General features: G+C 62.4%; 3 protein-coding genes across 3 annotated transcripts; 1 reads left to right on the top strand and 2 right to left on the bottom strand.

Annotated features, from left to right (window-relative positions):
• Window positions 1-291: 291 nt before the first annotated feature.
• On the bottom strand, window positions 292-11,321 carry LOC141974105 (protein Smaug homolog 2-like). Its single transcript, XM_074933390.1, has 19 exons — window positions 10,876-11,321; window positions 7,520-7,969; window positions 6,368-6,619; window positions 6,175-6,284; window positions 6,000-6,086; window positions 5,090-5,303; window positions 4,891-4,976; window positions 4,695-4,813; window positions 4,083-4,269; window positions 3,539-3,656; window positions 3,248-3,337; window positions 2,628-2,873; window positions 2,437-2,546; window positions 2,258-2,344; window positions 1,481-1,694; window positions 1,286-1,371; window positions 1,063-1,187; window positions 706-786; window positions 292-428 (listed from the first exon to the last, which is right to left on the bottom strand). Exons 2-18 carry the CDS (start codon window positions 7,683-7,685, stop codon window positions 741-743), a joined length of 2,343 nt encoding a protein of 780 aa, XP_074789491.1. The 5' UTR covers window positions 7,686-7,969; window positions 10,876-11,321; the 3' UTR covers window positions 292-428; window positions 706-740.
• A 1,897-nt stretch (window positions 11,322-13,218) lies between these two features.
• On the bottom strand, window positions 13,219-15,442 carry LOC141974081 (transcription elongation factor SPT5-like). The gene is made up of 4 exons (XM_074933333.1): window positions 15,416-15,442; window positions 13,794-13,985; window positions 13,596-13,691; window positions 13,219-13,383 (listed from the first exon to the last, which is right to left on the bottom strand). The coding sequence occupies exons 1-4, from the start codon at window positions 15,440-15,442 to the stop codon at window positions 13,363-13,365; spliced, it is 336 nt and encodes a 111-aa protein (XP_074789434.1). The 3' UTR covers window positions 13,219-13,362.
• A 341-nt stretch (window positions 15,443-15,783) lies between these two features.
• LOC141974080 (uncharacterized) lies at window positions 15,784-20,927 on the top strand. Its single transcript, XM_074933332.1, has 7 exons — window positions 15,784-16,307; window positions 16,821-16,895; window positions 17,179-17,293; window positions 17,411-17,489; window positions 17,703-17,828; window positions 18,330-18,845; window positions 20,860-20,927. Exons 1-7 carry the CDS (start codon window positions 16,027-16,029, stop codon window positions 20,925-20,927), a joined length of 1,260 nt encoding a protein of 419 aa, XP_074789433.1. The 5' UTR covers window positions 15,784-16,026.
• The last annotated feature ends 740 nt before the right edge of the window (window positions 20,928-21,667 follow it).

Raw genomic sequence — 21,667 nt, 5'->3', positions numbered from 1 at the left:
GGGGAGGGAAGGGGGGGCATCGCCGTGTCCCTCAGTTTGGGCTGTAAATAATAATGATATTATTAATGTGTATTAATATATGTTAATATCATTTGGGGTACTGATACAGTAATGAAGAGAAAAGGAATAAAAACTGAAAAACCCATCAAAACCGCAAAGATTTGGGATTGTTAAAAATGGTGAAAACCGACAAAAATGGGGGAGAGGGGGTAAAGGGGGGGCAGGGGGTGTCAGTGTTAATCCCCACCCCCCCTCCCCACCGCTTATTTTGGGGGTGGGGGGGGTGGAACCGAGCGAGACTGGTCATGGAGGGGGTGACACCCCCCCGTGGAGTGGGGGAGGGGTCATGGGGGGAGGGGTCATGGGGGACCCCCCTATTTGGGGAGGGGGGGCGGCGCCATCAGATGGTGAGGTCTTGTCTGAGCCATCTGCGGGGGGATGGGGGGTGTCAGAGGGTACTTGGGGGGGGCCACATCCCCTTACACCCCTCCCCTCCCCCAAATCCCTTCCTGCCCCCCCCAGCGCCCCCCCCGTGCTCCCCATCCTCCCCTGTGTCCCCAAATTCACCCTATCCCCATGTGTGTCCCCCCCATACTCCCTCCTGCCGTGTCTCTGTCTCCCCCCGTGTCCCCACCCTGTCCCTGGACCCCCCCCCACATCCCCGGACCCCTCTCACGTCCCTTTGCCCCCCCGAACCCCCCTCACCGCCCAGCACTTGCTCCACCATGCTGAACAGCGACTCAGGCGTGGGGCTGATCTCCAGGTCCGTGCCGGGGAGGGGACGCTCTGAGGGGGGGCGGAACAGAAACTGGGGTAAGGGGGGGCCCCAAGATTTGTACCCGACCCCCCCAACCCTCCTAGGGAGGGGACCAGGCACTCTGAACCCCCCCAAACCTCCCACACCACGACCAGAACATCTTCCCCCGCCCTAGTGGGATGGGGGGTGCGGAGGGGAGGGGGGGAGCACAGGTTCCTCCCCCCACTCAGGGGGTGCCCCAAGGTTTTGCCTTCCCGTCCCTCCAAGTTTTGGGGGGGGGGCCCGTGTCCCCCCCCAAGACGTACCCTGCGGGAGGGCGAGCAGGGCCTGGGGCGAGCTGTTGATCGGCACCGAGTGGGAAGGTGCGGAGCAGCCACTGGACCTGCACCCCCCAGGAACGGAGCCTCTTCTTCTGTGTCTCTGTGAACGCCTGGGGGGGGAAGGGGGCACATGGGGGGGTCACACAGCGCTGTAGCCCCCCTCCCAAGCCCTACAGCCCCCCCAAAGTCCCCGCAGCCCCCTCCATACCTCGTGGCTCAGGCACTGCTCCAGGAGCTGGAGGTAACTGGTGATGTACTTCTTGTCTGGCCGCGACGTCAGGATCTGGATGCAGACTGGGGGGTGTCGGGGGTCAGAGAGGGACCCAGACACCCTGATTCCCCCCTCCCCAGAGCCATGGGACCCCCCAAATAAAAGGAATTGTGGTGTGGGGGTGTATCTCACCTTTGCCCATGACACGGGTGAACAGCCCCGGGATGTCCTTCTCAGGGACGGGGGCTGCGGGGGCTTTGGCATTGGTGGCCCCAGGTGGGGCCCCGTCAGAGGTGTCGTCTGGGTGGGGAGCCGCCCGGGTGCGCCGAAAGGCTTTAATGGGGGTCACTATGATCTGTTGGAGCTCCTGAAGCACCAGCCACAGGTTTCCCCCTGCTATGATGTGCTGTGGACAGTGGGGGGGAGTGTCAAGGAGAGGGGGGGATACGTGGGGACTGAGGGGGACATCAGGGACACACCCCCCAAACCCCACCCCCCCAGTCCTGGGGACACAGGGAGGGGTGACCAGGGACATCTTGTGCCACTGCTGGGGACACGGGGAGGGGTGTCAGGGATGTGGAGGACACCCCAGCGGTCTGGGGACAAGGGACACCCTGTGCCACCCTCGGGGACATGAGGGACATGGGGGACAATCTATGACATCCCCAGGAACAGCAGGACATGGGGGACACCCTGTGCCATCTTTGGGGCATTGGGACACGAGGGACACCCTGTGCCATCTCTGGGGACATGAGGGGGAGCAGGGACACCCTGTGCCACCCTTGGTGACACCGGGATGTGGGGGACACCCTGTGCCACCCCTGGGGACACAAGAGAACAAGGGACACCCCGTGCCAGGCCTTGGGGTGCAGAAGGGGACATGGGCCACCCCGGGGCCACCTCTGAGGACCTGAGGGCCTCCCCGAGGCAACCTCAGGGGACCCGAGGGCCACCCTGTCACCATCCCACCTTCTCCAGTGCCCTGAGGATGTTCGGCCGCTCCCGCAGGTTCTGGATGCTGAGGAGGATCCTCTGCCACGCGCCCCTGGGGACATTCTGTGGGGACCAGGAGGGTCAGAGTGAATGGGGAAGGGGGGACAGTGTCTCCCCCTTCATTTGGGGACATGGTGGGGGACACTCCGTGTCACCTGCGACTCGAGGTGATGCTCCGTCAGCCTCATCATCTCCTCGTACGTCATTTGGGAGAAAAGCGCCGTGTATTTCTGCAGCCCCAGGTACTTCAGCCAGGAGGGGACATCTTGGGGGGGGACAGGAGTGTGACACAGGGTGGCAGGTCCCTATGAGCCCCCCCACCCCCAAACGACCCCCCAAACCCCACCTTTCATGCCGCTGCCCTCCTCCTCGAAGGTGTTGCGGCCGCCAGCCGGCTCCTCGGTCTGTTCGCTGCCTGAAGAGGCCACGCTGCTTTGGGGGGACGGCGGGGCATGGGCCCCAAATGGGGGGCTGGGGGGCACGGGGACAGCGGCTTTGTCACCCACCCATTCGGGTCCCCCTCCCTGGGCACTGCCGGGCACCAGCGAGAGGGAGGGCTCCAGCGGGCTGGGGTGCAGCTGGGAGGGCAGAGCTGGGGGGAGAGGAGGGGGGGTGTCAGGGGGTGGGCAGGGGTCCTGGGGAGGGGGGGAGAGGGGTTATGGGTGGGACCCCCCGATTTGGGGAGGGGGGACAGGGCCATCAGATGGTGGAGGTCTTGTCTGTGCCATCTGAGTGGGGGTGGGGGGGTGTCAGGGGTATCTTGGGGGTGGGGCCACATCCCATTACACCGCCCCCCCAAAACCCCTTCCTGTGTCCCCCCCCAGCACCCCCCATGTCCCCAAATTCACCCTGTCCCTGTGTCCCCCCCTTATACCCCCTCCTGCCATGTCTCTGTCCACCCCCTTTGCCCCCCCATCCCTGGACTTGCCCCCACGTCCCTTTGCTCCCCCCCGGGCCCCCCCTCACGGCCCAGCGCGTGCTCCATCATGCTCAGGTGCAGCGGCTCCAGCGAGGGGTTGATCAGGTCCGAGCCGGGGAGGGGACACACAGGGGGGGCTGCGGTACAGAATCTGGGGTGAGGGGGGCCCCCAGACTTGTACCCCCCCCCAACCTATCATAAGCCCCCTCATCTCCCCCCAACCCTGTTGCCAGGGAAGGGGGGGAGCACAGGTTCCCCCCACACTCAGGGGTTCCCCAAGGTTTCAGAGTTCCTCCCCCCAAGGTTTGGGGGGGTCCGTGTCCCCCCCCAAGACGTACCCTGGGGCAAGGCGAGCAGGGCCTGGGCCGAGGTGTGGATGGACAGCGAGTGGCTCTGCTGCCCCGCGCTGCGGCTCCCCGGGGACCCCCCGGCCCCCCCACTGCTGAAACACAGGCTCTGGGGGGTGGGGGGTGCACACAGAAGGCTGATTTGTGGAGGCTGGACCCACCAGGAGGCCCCCTCCCCCCAAGAAAAGAGCCCCCAGGGTGAAGGAGCTTCAAGGATCCCAGTGTCTGCCCCCCCCCCAAACACACCACAAATTCATCCAGTCCCCCACCCCCATCTCCCCAAGGACCCCCCCACCTACCCAACCCCCCCACAGCACAGGACACCCCCAAATCCTGAAGGACCCCCCCTCAGCTGCACCCCCCAACCCTGATGGACCCCAGCATCTGCCCCCCCCCCCCCAAGAGCCCCAAATCCACTCCCCAACTCCAGACTCCCCCCAAATCCCCAAGGACCCCCATATTTGCCCCCTCGCACCCCTAGGACACACACCACCGCCCCCCCCGCAGACCAGCCCCCCCCATCCCCGTCACCCACCTGATGTCTCTGAGCACCGAGGGGGAGGCCGCCGAGGGGAGGGAAGGGGTTGGGGGCCCCCCCTGCAGGCCCCAGGGGGGCAGGGAGCAGCACGGGGGGGAGCAACACAAAGGGGTGCTGCTCCTGCTGCCCCTCCAGCCCCCATCCCCATCCAGCTACAGGGAGCGAGTGGGAGCCGAAGGCCCAGCTGGGGGGGGGGGGGGGGGGGGGGCGGTGTCAGGGTGGCACCAGCCCCCTCCAAGCCCCCAGGGAGTCACCCAGAGCCACCCCTCAGGGAAAAATGTGGCACCTCTAAACATGAAGTGGGAAATGGGGCACCCGGGGGACAAATTAGGGCACAGAGGGTTCCTGGGGGAAAGGGTGAAGGGAGACAACCTCAGACCCTCCAATACTGGGGAGGGGGGGGACACAGGAGCACCAAAGCACCTGGGCAGGGGGGAAAGAGCCCCCAGGGGAGTTGCAACCCCCCAGAAGGGGCAAATTAGGTGTCAGGGATGGGGTCCCAAAGGGTCACCTGTGCCTGGGGTGACCAGGGGGGTGTCCTACCCCACTCACAAAACCCCGAGGTGGTCCCACCCCCCACCCCGCGCTTTGAGGGGGGTCCCCACCTACCCCTGGGTGTGCTCATAGTTGGGGTTGCTGAGTGGAAACATCCTGTAGATGCTGTGGAGCAGCCTCTTGACCCGCCACTTCCAGGAGAGGAGCCTCCTCTTCTGCATCCTCGTGAATGCCTTGAGGACAGGGGGCACATGGGGGGGTCACACAGCCCTATAGCCCCCCCCCAAATTCCCCCCAGCCCCCCCCGTACCTCGTGGCTCAGGCACTTTTCCAGGAGCTGGAGGTAACTGGTGACGTTCTCCTCGTCTGGCCATGAATTCAGGAGCGGGGTGCAGACTGGGGGGGGTCAGGGCGGCATCAGGGGAGGACCCAGACACCCTGATTCTCCCCTCCGCAGCACCCTGGGACCCCCCAAAAAAATAAAATGGGTGGTGGTGGTGGTTTCTCACCTTTGCCCACGACACGGGTGAAGATCCCCGGGATGTCCCCGTTGGGGATGGGGGCTGCAGGGGCTTCGGCATTGGTGGCCCCCAGGGGGGCCCCGTCGGAGGTGTCGTTTGGGGGGTGAGCCGCCAGGGGGGGACAAAAGGCTTTAATGGGGGTCACTATGATATTTTGGAGCTCCTGAATCACCATCTTCAGGTTGAACCCCCTTTGGATGTGCTGTGAGGAGTGGGGGGATGTGTCAAAGAGCAGGGGGGAACACGTGGGGACTGCAGGGGGGATCAGGGACCTTCCCCCCACCGCAGTCCTGGGGACACAGGGGGTGACCAGGGACACCTTGTGCCACTGCTGGGGACACAGGGAGGGGTGTCAGGGATGTGGGGGACACCCCCGGGGAACAGAGGACAAGGGACACCCTGTGCCACCCCTGGGGACAGGAGAGGGCAAGGGACATTCTGCATCACCCTTGGGGACATAAGGGACATGGGAGACACTCTATGCCATCCCTGGGGACATCAGGACATGGGGGATACCCTGTGCCATCCCTAGGGATATGGGGGACACCCTGTGCCACTCCTGGGGACATGGGGGACAGCCTGTGCTTCCCTTGGTGACACTGGGATGTGAGGGACACCCTATGCCACTCCTAGGAACATAATGGGAGGAGCAGAGACACCCTGTGCCATCTCTGGGGACATGAGGAGGAGCAGGGACACCCTGTGCCACCCTTGGTGACACCGGGATGTGGGGGACACCCTGTGCCACCCCTGGGGACACAAGAGAACAAGGGACACCCCGTGCCAGCCCTTGGGGTGTAGAAGAGGCCCTGGGCCACCCCAGGGACACATCTGAGGACCTGAGGGCTTCCCCGAGGGAACCCCAGGGGACCCGAGGGCCACCCTGTCACCGTCCCACCTTCTCCAGCTCCCTGAGGATGTTCGGCCGCTTCCACAGGTACTGGATGCTGAGGAGGATCCTCTGCCGCGCGCCCCTGGGGACATTCTGTGGGGACAAGGAGGGGACAAGCAGGGTCAGAGTGACACTGTCCCCCCCTTCATTTGGGGACATGGAGGGCAACACCCTATCTAACCTGCGACTTGAGGTGATGCTCCGTCAGCGACATCATCTCCTCGTACGTCATTTGGGAGAAAAGCGCCGTGTATTCCTGCAGCCCCAGGCTCTCCAGCCAGGAGGGGACATCTTGTGGGGGGGACAGGAGTGTGACACGGGGTGGCAGGTCCCTGTGAGCCCCCCCCACCCCCAAACGGCCCCCCAAACCCCACCTTTCATGCCGCTGCCCTCCTCCTCGAAGGTGTTGCGGCCGCCGGCCAGCTCCTCCGTCTGTTCGCTGCCCCAAGAGGCCACGCTGCTTTGGGGGGACGGGGGGGTGTGGTCCCCAAAAGGGGAGCAGGGGGAGACGGGGAAAGGGGTTTCGTCACCCCCCCACACCCATTCGGGTCCCCCTCCCTGGACACTACCGGGCACCAGCGAGAGGGAGGGCTCCAGCGGGCTGGGGTGCAGCTGGGAGGGCAGAGCTGGGGGGAGTGGATGGGGGGGTCAGGGCTTGGGCAGGGGTCCCCTCTGCGGGACAACCCCCAAGTCCCCTGTGGCCACCTGGGTCCCCTTAATGTCTCCCAAAGTTCTGTCTGTCCCCTACATTTCCACCACAACCCGTCCAGCCTATCCTCAACCCCCTCCCCCCCCCATTGCCTCCAGGCCCCTCCCTCTCACCCCCTCCCACCCCTCCTCACCCTCAATGTCCCTTCTCAGCCCTTAATGTGCCCCCCCCAGACCCCTTCCCGCCCCCTCTGTTCTCTCAATTTCCCCCCCAGACCCCTTCCCGCCCCCTCTGTTCTCTCAATTTCCCCCCCAGACCCATTCCCACCTCCTCTGTCCTCTCCATTTCCCCCCCCAGACCCCTTCCCGCCCCCTCTGTCCTCTCCATTTCCCCCCAGACCCCTTCCTGCCCCCTCTGTCCTCTCAATTTCCCCCCCAGACCCATTCCCACCCCCTCTGTCCTCTCCATTTCCCCCCCCAGACCCCTTCCCGCCCCCTCTGTCCTCTCCATTTCCCCCCAGACCCCTTCCCGCCCCCTCTGTCCTCTCCATTCCCCCCCAGACCCCTTCCCGCCCCCTCTGTCCTCTCCATTTCCCCCCCCAGACCCCTTCCCGCCCCCTCTGTCCTCTCCATTTCCCCCCAGACCCCTTCCCACCCCCTCTGTCCTCTCCATTTCCCCCCCCAGACCCCTTCCCGCCCCCTCTGTCCTCTCCATTCCCCCCCAGACCCCTTCCCGCCCCCTCTGTCCTCTCCATTTCCCCCCAGACCCCTTCCCACCCCCTCTGTCCTCTCAATTCCCCCCCAGACCCCTTCCCGCCCCCTCTGTCCTCTCAATTCCCCCCCAGACCCCTTCCCGCCCCCCCGCCGGCCCCACTCACCTGCTCCCCCCGGCCCGCTGCTGCTGGTGGGGGGGTACAAGGGCGGGTGCCTGTTCTCCTCAGGAGCCGCCGCGGACCGGGACGGCCCCGACTCGGTGGCTGCATCTTCGGGCCCCTCGAGAGGAGGTGGTGGCCCTCGAGCAGCATCGGGGCACGAAGGCTCCATCGGGGGGTCGCCGCCGGCACCGGGCAAACGCTCCTTACTGGCGCAGCCGGAGAGCCAAGGCTCTGCGGCCGTCCCGGGGGGTGGCAGGGTGTGTCTGAGAGCCTCGCAGAGGGGCTGGCTCTCCTACAGGCAGAGCTTGTTCTTGATCCCGGACGCCAAGATAAAAGTGACCGTTTCATGTCGCTGGCCTTGACGTTGGTGCTGCCAGGGCGCAGGAGGGGGCGGGGGGCCAGAGAGAGCTACTCCTGCCTCGGCCGGCTCCTGCGGCCACGGGCTGATGCCACCTGCAGCAAAAGAAAGGGGACAGGGAGGAGACTGAGGCTGCGTCCCTGTGCAATCGTGTGGGGAGGTGGGGGGAACGCGGGGCTAAACCCTGATGGATTGATCGACTGATTCTCAACCCCCCCAGTCCCTCTCTGACCGGCAGCTCTCCAGCCACTCCTCCCCCAGGCTGTAGCCCTGCTGGGGCTGTTGTGGCCCAAGGGCAGCCCCCGGCATTTGCCCTCGGTGAAACTCCCCCAGCTGGGCTCAGCCCATGGCTCCAGCCTGGCCAGGTCTCTCTGCAGAGCCTCCCCACCCTCGAGAGACCAACACCCCCACCCGGCTGGGTGTCACCTGCAAACTGACCGCGGGGGCACTCGAGCCCCTCGTCCAGCTCATCAGTGAAGGTGTTAAACAGGAGCGGCCCCAACACCCAGCCCTGGGGGACGCCACTGGTGGTAAACTGGAGTTAACTCCCTTCCCCACAGCTCTTTGGGCCCGGCCAGCCAGCCAGGCTTTTACTCAGGTTTTTATCTCCTCCTCTGCTCGGCTCCCTTCAAATATGACTTTTCGTGGCATCCTTCAAACTTTGTGCTCACCCTCCCTTCTCTCCTGCACCCACTGTACCAAGTCCATCTTGCTTCCCGTCCTCCCTCCTTTTCCCACAGAAGCCCGCCGTGCCCCTTGGCACCACGAAACTGGGTCAGTATTGACAGAATGTTGATTGGACTCCAGCCCCACCCGCTCACCCCGACCTACCACCACAAATAGCACCCCAAGCCTGCACCCAACTTGGAGGGACGACCACCCGACACCAAAGCGGAGGGACAGACCCACGGGTTCGTGCTCTCGCCCCCCCAGAGGGGGCTACGCCCAGTGCATCCGCGGGAACTGTGTGTGTGGGACTGCAATCGTTCCGGGTTGGGTTTTCTCGGTTGCTGTAGTGCTCTAGAGCCAACCTGCAGCTTGTGCGTTTATCGTAGGCAGCCTCAGGGAACCTGTCAACGCTGCATGAAAATAAACCGTGCTATCCGTGAATCTGACTGTTTCTCCTGAGTGCCCGCTGGGGCTGGCTCGGATCAGGGTCCCAGTCCCGACTGGTATATTAATACCAATTTCATGTCACACCTGTTAACGGACAAGTCCAGCCGCCCCTCGCCCCTCTGATCTCTGAGGACCGGCCAGAACGCAAGGGGATTTCTCTCTTACCAAGTGAGCTCTTACCCTAAAGGCAACACCGGTAAACGGGGGGACCCCCCGGACCTACCCGGAGGGGGTGTTGGGGCTGTTGGGGTCCCAGGCGCCGCTCTGGGCGGGCGTGCGGCTGCCGTCGGGCAGCGGCGTCTGCGAGCCGTAGTGCGGCGTGCGGCTGCCTGCCAGGGCCCCGGCGGCTCCGTCAGCCCCCCCGAGCCCCCTCTGGCTGGGGGGAACCCAAGAGTCCACCCCCCAAGTACCTGTTACCTGGGGCACCAGGGACCCCCCAGCACCCATGATCTGGGGCACCAGGGACCCCAAGTCCTTCTGACTCTCACCCAAAATTCGGGTTCGCTTTTATCCTTCGTGCTGGTGCCGTCACCACCCTGCGCTTCGACCGGCACTGCCACAACGCTGACGCCGCCGATTTTAGACGCCGCCAGTGACGGTTTTGTTGCCGTACGGCTACCGGCGGCGTTCCTGCGACCCGGTCGCTGGGTGGCTGCGGTGACGGGGACCGGTTTGGCTTCCGAACTGGTGGCTTTCGCCTTGATGGTCCCTCCCGGCTCAGAGCTTTCCTTAGGGGGAGGTTTGGCGAGTTTTTTTAGGACGCCAGCGTACTGGAGCACGGAGCAGTCGTCGTCGCTCTCGGTGGCTTTGTCCCCATCGGTCCCCAAGGCATCGCCCAGTCTGCTGAAGACCCCCGTGGGCTGGGAGACAAGGTGAGAGGAGCCCGTCAGCACCCGCACCCCCATTTACCCTGCCCTGCCCCTCTGCCCCCCAAATTCTGCCCCTGGGATGGAGACCAGATGGATACCAGCCCTCTTGGGATGTAACGATGCAAAATGCTGCCTGCGGCAATTAATGACTAGGCTATAAAGCAGGTCTCTGCATCACCCATAACATCATATTCCCTCGGATTTGTCTCGAGGGGCTGAGTCTGCAACTTGTTTTATACCCCCAAGACTTCCGTGCTGAGCTTTTTGGCTCCAGAGGAGAGAAAAAACCTCCTGTATCCCCCCCACATTAAAGGGGTCAAAATAGCAGCGCAGATGAGGATCTCCCAGGGACTGGGGATCCACTTGCCTTTGGTGGCTCCCTCCTGCTCTTCCCAGGTGTTTCCCCACCACTGCCCCATTATTTCAAGGCTCCTTCAGCCCTTCCGCGGTGAGCGGGAGGCTGCAAATCCCGATATAATCCTGGGGGAGAGGACCCTGATGCCGGGATCCCGGTGGGGTTTGGCCCAGCTGCCGAGAGCGACGGCTACACGGAGCCGCAGCTGAAAACCCACGTCCTCTCACCTTCCCTCCTGTGGCCGTGTCCGCTTTCGCCTCGGCTCCCAGCCGGTCGAAGACAGATGTCCTCTGCAGACCTGCAGTTTTCAGGAAAACGTGGGTTTTTGGAGGTTTCCCTGGAAAATGAAGCTCTGCCGGGTCAGCGCCGAGGGCTCGTGGCTTTTCAGCCCCGTCCTACCATTGGGGCACCGGCAAAATAAAATTCACTTGTCAAAAGCGTGCAGATGGCCACCCGTCCCCTCCTTCCTAAGGCTTAAACGGGCGCGAGTGGAGCCTTTACAGCTTGTGGTCAGTTAATATCTCCTTGGCATAACACAACTGCTGCCCAGTCGCTCTCTGGATGCGAAAATCCTCACGGGATTCGTAACGACAGGCTAATTTGGGGCTCAGCTGGGCTTCTGGAAGGGAAAATGAACATCAACCCCCCCAAAGGCTGGTACCTTTGGCCGCTTGCTGTTGCGGGATTTTCTTCGTCCTCGGCGTGGTGCCCCGGGCACGTTGATGATGTATTTCCCTTCCATTTCCGCCGTCACCCGCCGGCGTTTTACCGGGACCGTTGGACGTTCTCCTGCCGTGTCGCATAATCCTGGGGGGACGAAGGAAAAGCGAATCGAGAGCTCTCCTCGCAAGGAGCCTCAGGGGGTGGGAGGGTTTTACGAGCGCTTGGGCACCATCCTGGGCTGGAGTGAGCTCTGAGCCTGGCACCAACAGAGCTCCCCCAGCACCGGGCTCTGCAAACACCCTCCCCCCGCCTCTAGCTGCCCCCAGCCGCAAAATCACAGAATCCTTTGGCTGGAAGGGACCTTAAAGACCACCCACCCCCTACCGTGGGCAGGGACGGCTCCCACTCGACCAGGCTGCTCCCTCTGCTGTCCAGCCTGGGCGGGGGCACCCACAGCTGCTCCGGGCAGCCCGTTCTGTGTCCCACCAACCTCCCCGGCAAGAGTTTCTGATGGAAAACTCCCCTCTTCCACTTTCACACTGCTCTCCCTCGGCCTGTCTCTGCACCCTCTGATAAAAAGCCCCCCCGCCCTGTCCTGCAGCCCCCTGCAAACACGCAAAGGCTGCTTTAAGCTCTGGCCGGAGCCGCCTCCTCTCCAGGCTGAACCACCCCGGCTCTCTCAGCCTGTGCTGGTACGGGAGGTGCTCCAGCCCCCCCAGTCCCCCTCACAGCCTCCTCTGGCCCCGCTCGCCTGGGATCCCTTCTCTCTTAAGACGTGCCAGGAGCACAACACACACAAGCCCACCAGAGATGCACCAGGGGCACAACGCAGGGGCACCAGACAGGGGCACACACATAACCAGTTAATCAATTACTGTTTAATATGGCAACAGTTGCGTCAAGTCTCTCGCCTCTTCCTTCATTTTTTGCCCTGAAGTGACCTCAACCCCACAGCACCCAGGTCAGTCCCTTTCTCCCGAATGCTGCCACTTGCACACGATTCTTTCCCCACCTCAGTGCCATCCAAATCTGGATTGTCCATAGGGATCGCCGTGGCCCAGCAGGATGCCCAAGTCATCTGTTCCTTCAGGATCCTGACAAAAACCAGAACTAGGCCTCGGATCAGAACCCGGGCGTCAAGTTCGAAATCAGGGATTACCCACCAGGCACTGATTCGGTGAGTTATCCCACCTTTATCTCAGGCCTCCCAGGCATGTAACCCCCTAGATTTTACCAGGGTCACAGGCACAATGCCAGCTGAGGGCAACTTCACCCTGGCAGCTTGGCCTGCGTGTATTTTCAGGGGGAACTGGCCCTTATGATTGTCAAATATAGGAGCATCCTCACCTGACAATCCCACAGGACCAAATGCTCGTCTTTTGGGGTTCACATCATGTCCCCAGCGGTTACTGACAATAAAAACCGCTTGTGCCAACCTTATATCCCAGTTAGGGCGGGAAACACTGGCACGTCCCTTGATCAAGCCATCACTTCGCTCAAGCACGCCATTAGCGTGAGGTACTGTGGGGTATGAAACACGCCCCGATGCCTCGTGTGCCCACTCCTCGACCACCCCGGCAGTCAAGTGGCTCCTGTTCCCTGGTTAAACTGATCTGGGGGTTTCCTTCTCTGTCTGCTGTGGGTGCCAGGAATGATCTCGCTGTGAAATGAGGAGCTAGGAAATTAAAATAGTATATAGAAATTAGGCACTCAAGAAATGAAGATATAACTTTGTTTAGAGATAAAGATGGAAGACTTAGAGATCAGGCTAGGTGCTAGAGTCGCATTAGTTAAAAGATAACTAACATTAAAATAGGATAATAGATCATAGTTGATGGGCCAGAGAGCAGAACGATATGGAAACCTTGATTAATGGAAGCTGTGGGGGAACACTTCCTGATGGAATAGGAAGACAGCCCTAAAAACTGGTCAAAACCAACCCCACGGTCTAGCCTGAGTCCAGGAGGCTACAGAGACTGCGCAAGAAACCGAGGGAAAAAGTTCAACAGTGAAGAAGAGGAGCTACTTCATCTCTGCGACCCCAGCCCACGACCACTGGGACACACTGCACAGACGCAACTAGGAGGAGACCGGGGCGGAACATATGAAGATGACTTTCAGGCTCATTATAATACAAAGTGGGGATAGGTCATGCATATGCATAGCTGTATTATGAATATGTGATGCTTTGTAGCATAAAGCCAAGACAAGGTGCCACGAGAGGTGTTCACGTTTGTGGTGGGACGATCCCCTGTGTGCCTCAGCGCTGAATAAACATACCGACTTTATAACCTTAGAGGTTGTGGAGTCGTGTTTTTGCAAGTCAGGGGCAGCAGGGGGTGGAGGGCACAGGGGCACCCCCACAAGCTTCCAGCAGATTGCCGAGGAAGTGGAGCTGGAAAAACTTGAGCTCGTCCTCTAATGCCATGTGGACGAGCCCATCCTCCCTGTCGCTGTAGATCAGGATCCCGGTGGCTTCACAGTCCTACCCCAGGATCACCTGGACCTGAGGGGGGGGCAGATGGGGGGATAGTGAGCCTTGAGAGGGCTGGTGGGGGGTCCCAGGGGTGCTGGGAGGGTCCCAGAGCGGTTGTTGGGAGGTCCCAGAGGGGCTGGGGCAGCACCTGAGGGGATCGAGAAGGTCCCCAAAGGAGCAGGGGCGGGGGGGGGGAGTGGTGGGGGCCCAGGGTAAAGGGGGGGGCTGGGAGGGGGCCCTACCTTGTCGTATGTGGTGGGGGTGACGGGCTCCAGGTGCTCGCTGGAGATGCTCACCACCTTCTCGCTGTCCTTCAGGCAGACGGAGCACATCCCGCCCTACAGAAACAGAAAAAGGGGGGTGGGATATCAGCCTCACCATGTGTGTTACCCCCTCCCTGCCCCAAAAGCACCCCCCGAAACGGGGCGGGGGGGTCTCACCATGACGCTGCGGATGACGCCGATCTGTCCCACCGCCTGACTGTCCGGGTAGGTGTCACGGACCTTCACCTGGATGTCGGTGGTCACCCAGTCGCTGGAGCTCTGCTCGATCCCCGAGCCGGGGGTGTGGGGGCTGTAATCCCCTGGGTTCCAGTGAGGGTTTGCAGAGCCTGGCCCAGGCAGGGGGAAATCCTATGTGGTGCCTCCGCCCGGAGCTGAGGCCTCCAGAGTCGCTGGGAGCGGGCCCGGCCTTCTAGCCCCAAAAATTGGCAAGCCAGAGAGACTTGCACTTTCTACAGTGGAAACATCTGGTTTGGCTCTCCTGTTGCATTCCACCCAAAGCCTGGCCAGGGCTCGGGGGCTGAGATCAAAGGAATTTCTACCAAGCCGGAATACGTGGGTCCTCAGTCTTGAACAAGGATGTGAAAGGAAAGTTGGATACTTTGTCTCCCGATACATTCCGTACAGATTATATCTGGTGTCTAAGCTGCCTCTTTCCCTGGCGAGTTTCCCTGCTTTATTAATGACCACAGGCTAAGGTAGAGGCTTCAGCCCGGGGCCTGTTGCTCAGGCTGCAGCATTTCAGTGCTTGAGCACTGTTTACACCAGCACAGGCGGGTGGTGATACCTTAGTGCAGCACCCACGAGCACGGTGGGTATCAGTTATCACATCTACAGGATTCACCTACGGGGCAGCTCTGCCCTGGGCCGCTTGCCAAGCCTGAGCACTTCACAGGTGGATGCAGGGCAGGGATGGGGGATGCTCGGGGGGCCCTGGGGATGCAGCACAGGGAGATGGTAGCGCCAGGATGCCGAGGGTCTCGGGGGAGTGTCACCCCCCACGAGCTCATCTTACCGGCACGTGTCACCCCAAGATCCGGCATCGCCCCGGAGGGCCGAGCTCCGCCAGAGATTGAAGAGGAGGAGGAAGATGAATACTAAGAGGCTGAGGACGACGGTGGAAAGCAACGTGCCGCAGGAGCACTGGGATGGAGAGGGGCCGTCAGTGCCCCGAAGTGAAGGAATAAATTCACTGACGGGGTTTAAAGGCTCCCCCGAGACTGGTGGCACCCAGCAAGGGATGGCACCGGGTCCAGCTGGCACCGAAGCCAGCCCCCGCAGAGCAGGGGAGTTTCCTTCGGTGGGAAGCAGGTGGGATGTGCCCCCCGGTCCTCCAGTGGGTCCAGCTGGGGTGAGGTCAGGGAAATGGGAAGGGGGGGGGATAACAGATGACCCCAAACCAGGGTGGGGGCTGCTCTGTGGGTAAAATCCCCCTCCAAAATGCCCAGGGTCCCCTGGGGAAAGTACGCCACCCCCCACCGCACGCCAGAATTGCCAAAGGTCCCCTCAGGGTGCAGGTTCTGTGTGGAAACAGGGGGCATGGGGTGCCCCAGTTTGGGGGTGTAGGGGCCTGGGCAGGGGGCTAGGGGGTGCCCCACTCTGGGGTTGTAGGTTCCTGGGGCAGAACAGAGGCCTAAGGTGCACCCCAGTTTGGGATTTTAGGGTGCCAGGACAGGGCAGGGAGCTATGGGGCGCCCCTGTTTGGGGTTGTGGGGGGCCAGGATGAGGCAGGGAGCTCCACGGCCCTGCTTTGGGGTCTCGGGGTGTCGCCAGCACCTTACCTGCTTGTAGGTGCCGCTGGGCTTCATCCCGGCGTGACGCTGGCACAGAACAAACCCATTTCTCCTGACGTTCCCGGACAGGCGAATCCCCCCCGGGGGCAGCACAGCTGGGACTTTTGGGCTACGGAGAAGGGAACAGAGCCCAAACCCGGCCGGGGCAGAGACGTTCCCGGCCGGCTGACGGGATCGGGGTGTTCCCGTGCCCCAGCCTGTTTGGGGCAGGGAGGGGAAGGGTCTGCTCCTCCCTCCTCCGCCACGGGGGCCGGTACCCCCGGCAGTAGGGCGGGACACCCCAATTCTGGGGCGCAGAGCCCGCCACCCCTCGGGGACCGCACCCTCGCGCCTCAGGGCCCCCCCAGAAAGCGGGTGCTCAGCCCCAAGGTTCCGCTCCCCCCACACCCTGCCCTCTCTGGGGGAGGGCGTTAGCGCTGGGGCCGTTGGGTCTGGAGGGGCATTAAGCTCGCTCTGGCGTCACCCCCCCGGCCCGGCCGGATCGGGGGCTCAGGGCTGATGTTTAGCGCCGGGTTTAGCGCCAGGGGCAGGGGCAGCGGGATCTTCAGGGCTTGTTCAGGGCCAGGGCCATCTTTAGGCCCGGGTTCAGCGCCAGGGACATGTCTCGGGCCAGGTCTGGGCCCCGCGCAAGGCTGCGGCTGCCGGGGGTGCCCGCTGCGCCCCGTCCCCCCCCGTCCCGAGGGCCCCGGCGTCCGCGGCGGCGGCTGCCAACAGCCCGCGGGGGCCCCCCCGGTCCTCCGGCGCTCGAGGGGGCGCCCCTGCCCGTTCCCCTGCCCGCCCTCGGCTGGCGGCGCCGGGTGAGTCCTGGCGGGGCCGTCCCTTGCGGCGCTCCCCGAGGGGGGATTCCGGTGGGGCCGGGCCCGGCGGCGGGAGCGGAGAGGTGAGGGGCAGGGAGGGGGTGTGGGCCGAGGGGCAGGAGGGAGAGGAGAGGCCGTGGGGCGGGAGGAGCGGGCAGGGCTGCGGGCAGGGGGGCGGCAGCAGCCCCGGGCCTGCCTGCCGGCCCTCAGAGGGGCCGCCCCGCCGCTCTCTCCCCGCAGGCTGCTCCCGGCCCCGCCGCCCGGCCCCGCGGCCGCTGGCTCCTGCGCCACGGGCTCCGGCACGGTGGGGAAGGGACGTTTCCCTCTCTGCCCTGCCGCCCTCCTCCCCCTCCGCCGCCCAAAATGGCCCCGAGTTGCTCTCAGCCCCCCAGCTTGGGTATTTTCCTCCGGGAGACCGTCCCCTCCCCGCCCCCGCCAGCCCGGGAGCCGTTTTCCTCCCCATCCCGCTAACGGCACGGCGACAGCTGCGGAGGCCCGGAATGAGCCTCTCGGCCGGTGCCCGCCCAAAGCCAGGCGGCCGCCCACCCCCTCTTCCGTGGCCACCTCGTTTTCCCTTTTCTGGGGCTTTTTTTCAGCGACATCCGAACGGATGCAGTTTTCCCCGGAAGCCGGGGTGCCCCCAGGCCGGCCGTCGCGTTTGTGGATAACAGGTGAGGGGGCACCTTTACACCGCGTCACGGTGGGGAAAACGGCACCGAAAGATCCCCCTCCCGAGGGGGAAGGAAGGACTTAACTCGTTATCCCGCTCCTTAATTAGTGACATGAGTTGCTCGCCTGCGCTGAGCTTCCCCATCATTATCAGAGTTGTTTCTAGGAGGGTGGTGGTGTCCCAACCTGTGCTGTGGCTATCGTGGTGCTCCTCACTCTGGGCCCGATTAATCAGAGCTCATAACGAGGGGAGACCTCGTTAAGCCAGGTCTTTCCTCGCTGCAGGATCCAAAAGAACATGTTGGTGGATCTGAACAAGGAGATGATGAATGAAGTGGGCATCAGAGAGGTGGGAGACATCGTCGCCATCCTCAGACATGCCCGAGTCGTGTGCAGGCAGGTACGGGGAAGTCCTGCCGGCTCGTTCAGCAGCAGAGTTTTGCCTCGAGCCTTCTTGTTCGCCTCCCCACAGCCTGAGGGGGGAGAACCCTTCCCCATGATTTTTTTCTTTCAGTAGATGTGCAAGGCAGCTACCGAATTGCTTTGCCCCAGTTCCCCCGACGTTCAAGCCGAGCTGCGCCGCAATGCCAATAGCAGTGAGTGCGGGGGGGAGGTTTCTGGGAGGTGAAATCCCCTTGCACGATTAACGTAATTCCCTTCCAAAGGAAGGGCTCAGAGGATGGCTGCCCTCCGCGCGCTCCCGGGGGAAGGACCCCTCCTGAATTCAGCTGACGAGATGGACGCTTGTCCCGCTCGCCCAAGCCCCCGCGGTCCCAGAGCTCGCCCTCACTGCGCTGCCCCCCTTGCAGCCGCCAGCCGGACGATCGCCGCCAGCCTGAGCAGAGACTCGCCTCCCGCCGCCCCGCTCCCGCAGCGGCCCCACGCCTCCACGATCTCCGTCCCCGTCTCCAACGCACCGGCCGCCGCGAAGGCAGGTAGGGAGGGGCGACGGATCCCGGCGGGAGCAACGCCACAAGCTGCTTTTTGCTTTGTGTTTCCTGCTCAGGGGCCCCCCAGTCAAATTTTAACAGCCCCTTTGGGTCCGGTGGTGGGTTTGTGAGCCAAGCACGCAGCACCCTTGTCTCTGAAATGGAGAGACAGGGATTTGAGGGGTGGTCCCCTCAGCGGGCGAGGCCTCGGCTGCCTGGCTGCGCTCCAGCAAGGTGTCTGGGGGCAGAGTCCCTCAGTGGTCCCTACTGGGACCGGTAGGATTTAACAGCTTTGCTGCTCAAACAAAGAAATAGACTGGAACAGCAAATCTTTGTACTGTTAAGCAGGTATTCCTGGTTAGTGGCACTGGGATTGCCCCGGGGATTGTCCACCATGAGGCCTCCCAGAAATTAGTAAGGGGCATCGGTTTATATGCACACAGATCATGCATATTCATTAGCTGGCGCCTTTGTTTGGATCGGAAATATCTGGTTTTGCTCTCACAGGAGATTGCCCCCGAGCCTGGCCAGGGCTCAGGGGAGAAGCTCAGGGGTTTCCCTGCTCATCTCTTGGATCACGCGCAGGGTCTCACGGGTACGGCAGCGGCACGAGCCCGCGGGACGTCTGCCCAGCCCCCGTCCCCACCCGCCACGGCACCGGGCGCTCCCAGCATCAGCGCCAGCCCAGGGCAACGCGCGCGGCCGGTAACTCCACGGTGCCGGGGGCCCCCGGCAGCCGGGAACAGCGTGGCCGCCCCGATGGCAGCGTGGTCGCCGGGAGCGGCGTGGAGCAGAACCTGCCTGGCAGAGCGAACACCTCGTCCCACGCCGAGGTACAGCCGTGGGGGGGCTCCTGGGCGTGGGTGCTCGGGGACACCGGGTGCTCGGGGCCTTTGCGTCCCCCCGGTGCTTTGGGGCCCTGGATGCTCGGGGTCCCTGGTGCCACCATTACATGGGTGCTGGGGGTCCCTGGTGCCCCTTGTCATGAGTGCCCAGAATCCCGGGGTGCTCAGGGTCCAAGGGGTGGGGATGCCACCCATGGGTGCCTGTGGCTGGTGCCCCCCCCCAGTGAAAGCAGCTTCTTGGCTGCTGAAGCGTAGCAGCTCCTGGCTGCCTGTTCTCGGGGCTTGGCGGTAACTGGGGCCTTTGGCTAATGGGAGCCGCTGTTGGCTACAGGTCAGAGTCACCTGGCTATAAATGGAGTCCCCTGGGAGCCCTTTGGAGCTCGTCCCCTGGAGCAGCAGCTGCGGTCGAGGCCTCTCCCCTGGGGTCGGGACGCTGCCCAAGGAAACTCCTCGAGGGGCCCTGGGTCGGGACGCTGCCCTGAGCAGGTCCTCGAGGGTGAGAGCCCTCACTTGTCAGGTGAGCGAGAGAGTGTTTGGGGTTGCCCTTAGACCCCAGAAAGTCGATCTGCTCTCCTCTCACAGACATCCACACCTGTGATTCACCGAGAGCTAGTTAATGGTGTTAATAATTTTTTATTGTTGGTGGTGGTTGTTTATCTGAGAGCCTCTGTAGCGTTTGGCGCAGTTGGCAGGATGTCGATAGAGGAGTTATTACAGAAGTAGTTTTGCCCCTTCTCCCCCACATGTACAGTGGGCAAAGGAGAGGTGGTTTGATCCGGTGGACGTTGTGAGAAAGTTGGAACAAAGCCGGGGGAGTTGGTGGATAAGCGGAAGTAAGGACAAATGTGCGCCAGGTCAGAGAGAGATGCCTTAGAGGAGCGGTTGGAAATGGATCATTTAAAGACAGGAATATTCCAAGAAAGAGAGAGAAGGTGGTTATTAGAAAGAAAGACTGAAATTCTGCTGGCACAAGCAAAAAAACCTCCTAGGGTTGTTCAGACTCAAAAGTTAATTCCAAGTGTAGATCTTGTGGAGTGGGATGGGGTTGTCTGGGGAGATCTGATGAAAGTGGCTTGGAGGAAATAGAGGAACTGGAGGAAAGAGATGTGGCAGCTCTCATTAAATCAGAAAGGCGTACAGGTCCATAGGTGGGAAGCCCCAAACCCCCATCTGTACAACCCCCTGGACAGGACCCCAGCTTACTGATCTTCAGGTTCAGCTTTCTGTAAGCCGGGTGAGACTGAAACCGGGTATTTGTGGAGAGTTTCTTTAACGGGGGTGAAGTGAGGAGGGGGGGGGGATCGAATTCTGTTGAGCGATGCCGAGGCGGGAGGTTTCTGGGGTCCCAGAGTGTTTCCAAGTGATGGACCAGCGGGCAACCAGTCAATGCCACCTCGAGTGGCTTACTGGGCTGGGGGGTGGCCCCTAAGGAGAGGGGGCAACCTGCTACCCTTAAAGTAAAGGGGCTGCCGGAGGTGGCGGGGGGAGTACAGAAGGCGGCGGGCAGTCAGGGGGGGTGAGAGGGGGGGTGCGGGATACAGCTTGTTGCGCTGGTGGATCCCAGCCCCGTTAGAGCTCTCATCAGAGGGCTCCCGGGTGCCTTAAAGATACATGTCCAGTCCCTCCGAGAAAGGGTGCAAAGAGCTATTGAATGCGACCAGCGACCCCCCCATGAACAGTCACACCGTGGGCAGAAGTGTTACAGGGTCTGGCTGCTCATGACGAGATGGGCTGGGCTGATTTGAGTGGGGGCAGGGACAAAAGCTGGAGGGTTCAAGTCAGTGGAACCCCACCCCCTCCCACCCCCGCGCTGAACAGCCTCCTTGTAGAGTTTAAACCACCCTGCGTAATTCCCATCGAGGTTACGATTCAGGCAGGAGCCCGCCTTGGCAGAACGCATGCGCACGGGGGGCGCCCGGGCAGTGTTACATGGGCGATCTACTGGTAACATCTCGAAGCTGGTGCAATTACTGGAGAGCAGAACTCGAGGGCAAAGGAAAAATATTAGGGTTTGATGTTTTGGCAGGGAAACAGCGGTGCTTACCAGACGGCAGTGTGGAGTTTTGGAGTTAGGGGGAAAGAAGTTACCCCGTGTGGCTCGATATCGATTGCAAACTGCTGCCAAACAGGGTATTTTTGAGCTGATTAATGAAACTGGAAAAATACTGTAACGGTACATATTCCCCTTACAGTTCTCTGGTGTGGCCAGTCGGCAAGCCAAACAAAAGGTGGCAGCGAGCAGCCGATGATGGGCGGCTGAACGCAGTGCCAACGCTTTGTTGGGCGGGCGCAGCCAGGGCTGGGCCGACTCTAGGTGCTGCCTGTGTCAGAAGCAGGGGTGGCTTTGCCGCCCCGGGCCACGGCGGGCACTTTACATTTGCATGTCCTTCAGCGACAACTGCTTGCTACACACTGCCTCAAAAGCTCGCTAAAACCAGGCCCGGAGAAGGGGTGAAGATCTCCGGACACACCTGTGGGAGCCGGGCCGGGAGAAACCGCAAGGAAGCCGGTCGTGTGTTGCTGGTCGGGTGTTGCTGGTCGGGGTGGCTGAAGGTGAGGAAGAGGAGGGTCTCTGGGCAGCTCTTCTCTGCCGGGGGGTTTGCCAGGGTTGCCGCGGTGGCTCAGCAGGGATGTGGGTGTTCCTGGCTCTGTGCCGGGAGGAGTGTGCCAGGCACAGTGGGGGAGTCCCCGTCTGTCCCCTGGGGCCCATCCTTGGGGACAGGGATGGCGCTTGGCCGCTTGGGGTCGCGCTGTGTCACCGGAGCGTCCTGCGGGGAGAATGATGGGGAGGGGGGTGAGTGGCACCGTTACAGAGGCTCTCAGATAAACAACCAACCACCAACAATAAAAAATCATTAACACCATTAACTACCTCTCGGTGAATCACAGGTTCGAATGTCTGTGAGAGGAGAGCAGATCGACTTTCTGGGGTTTATGGGCAACCCAGGGACCTGGAGCACCCCGGGATTCTGGGCACTCATGGTACGGGGGCACCAGGGA

Source organism: Athene noctua, unplaced genomic scaffold (genome assembly GCF_965140245.1).
Source record: "Athene noctua unplaced genomic scaffold, bAthNoc1.hap1.1 HAP1_HAP1_scaffold_31, whole genome shotgun sequence".
NCBI classification, from domain to species: Eukaryota; Metazoa; Chordata; class Aves; order Strigiformes; family Strigidae; genus Athene; species Athene noctua.
Note: the sequence above shows the minus strand (reverse complement) of the source record. Positions and strands in the feature narration are given on the sequence as shown.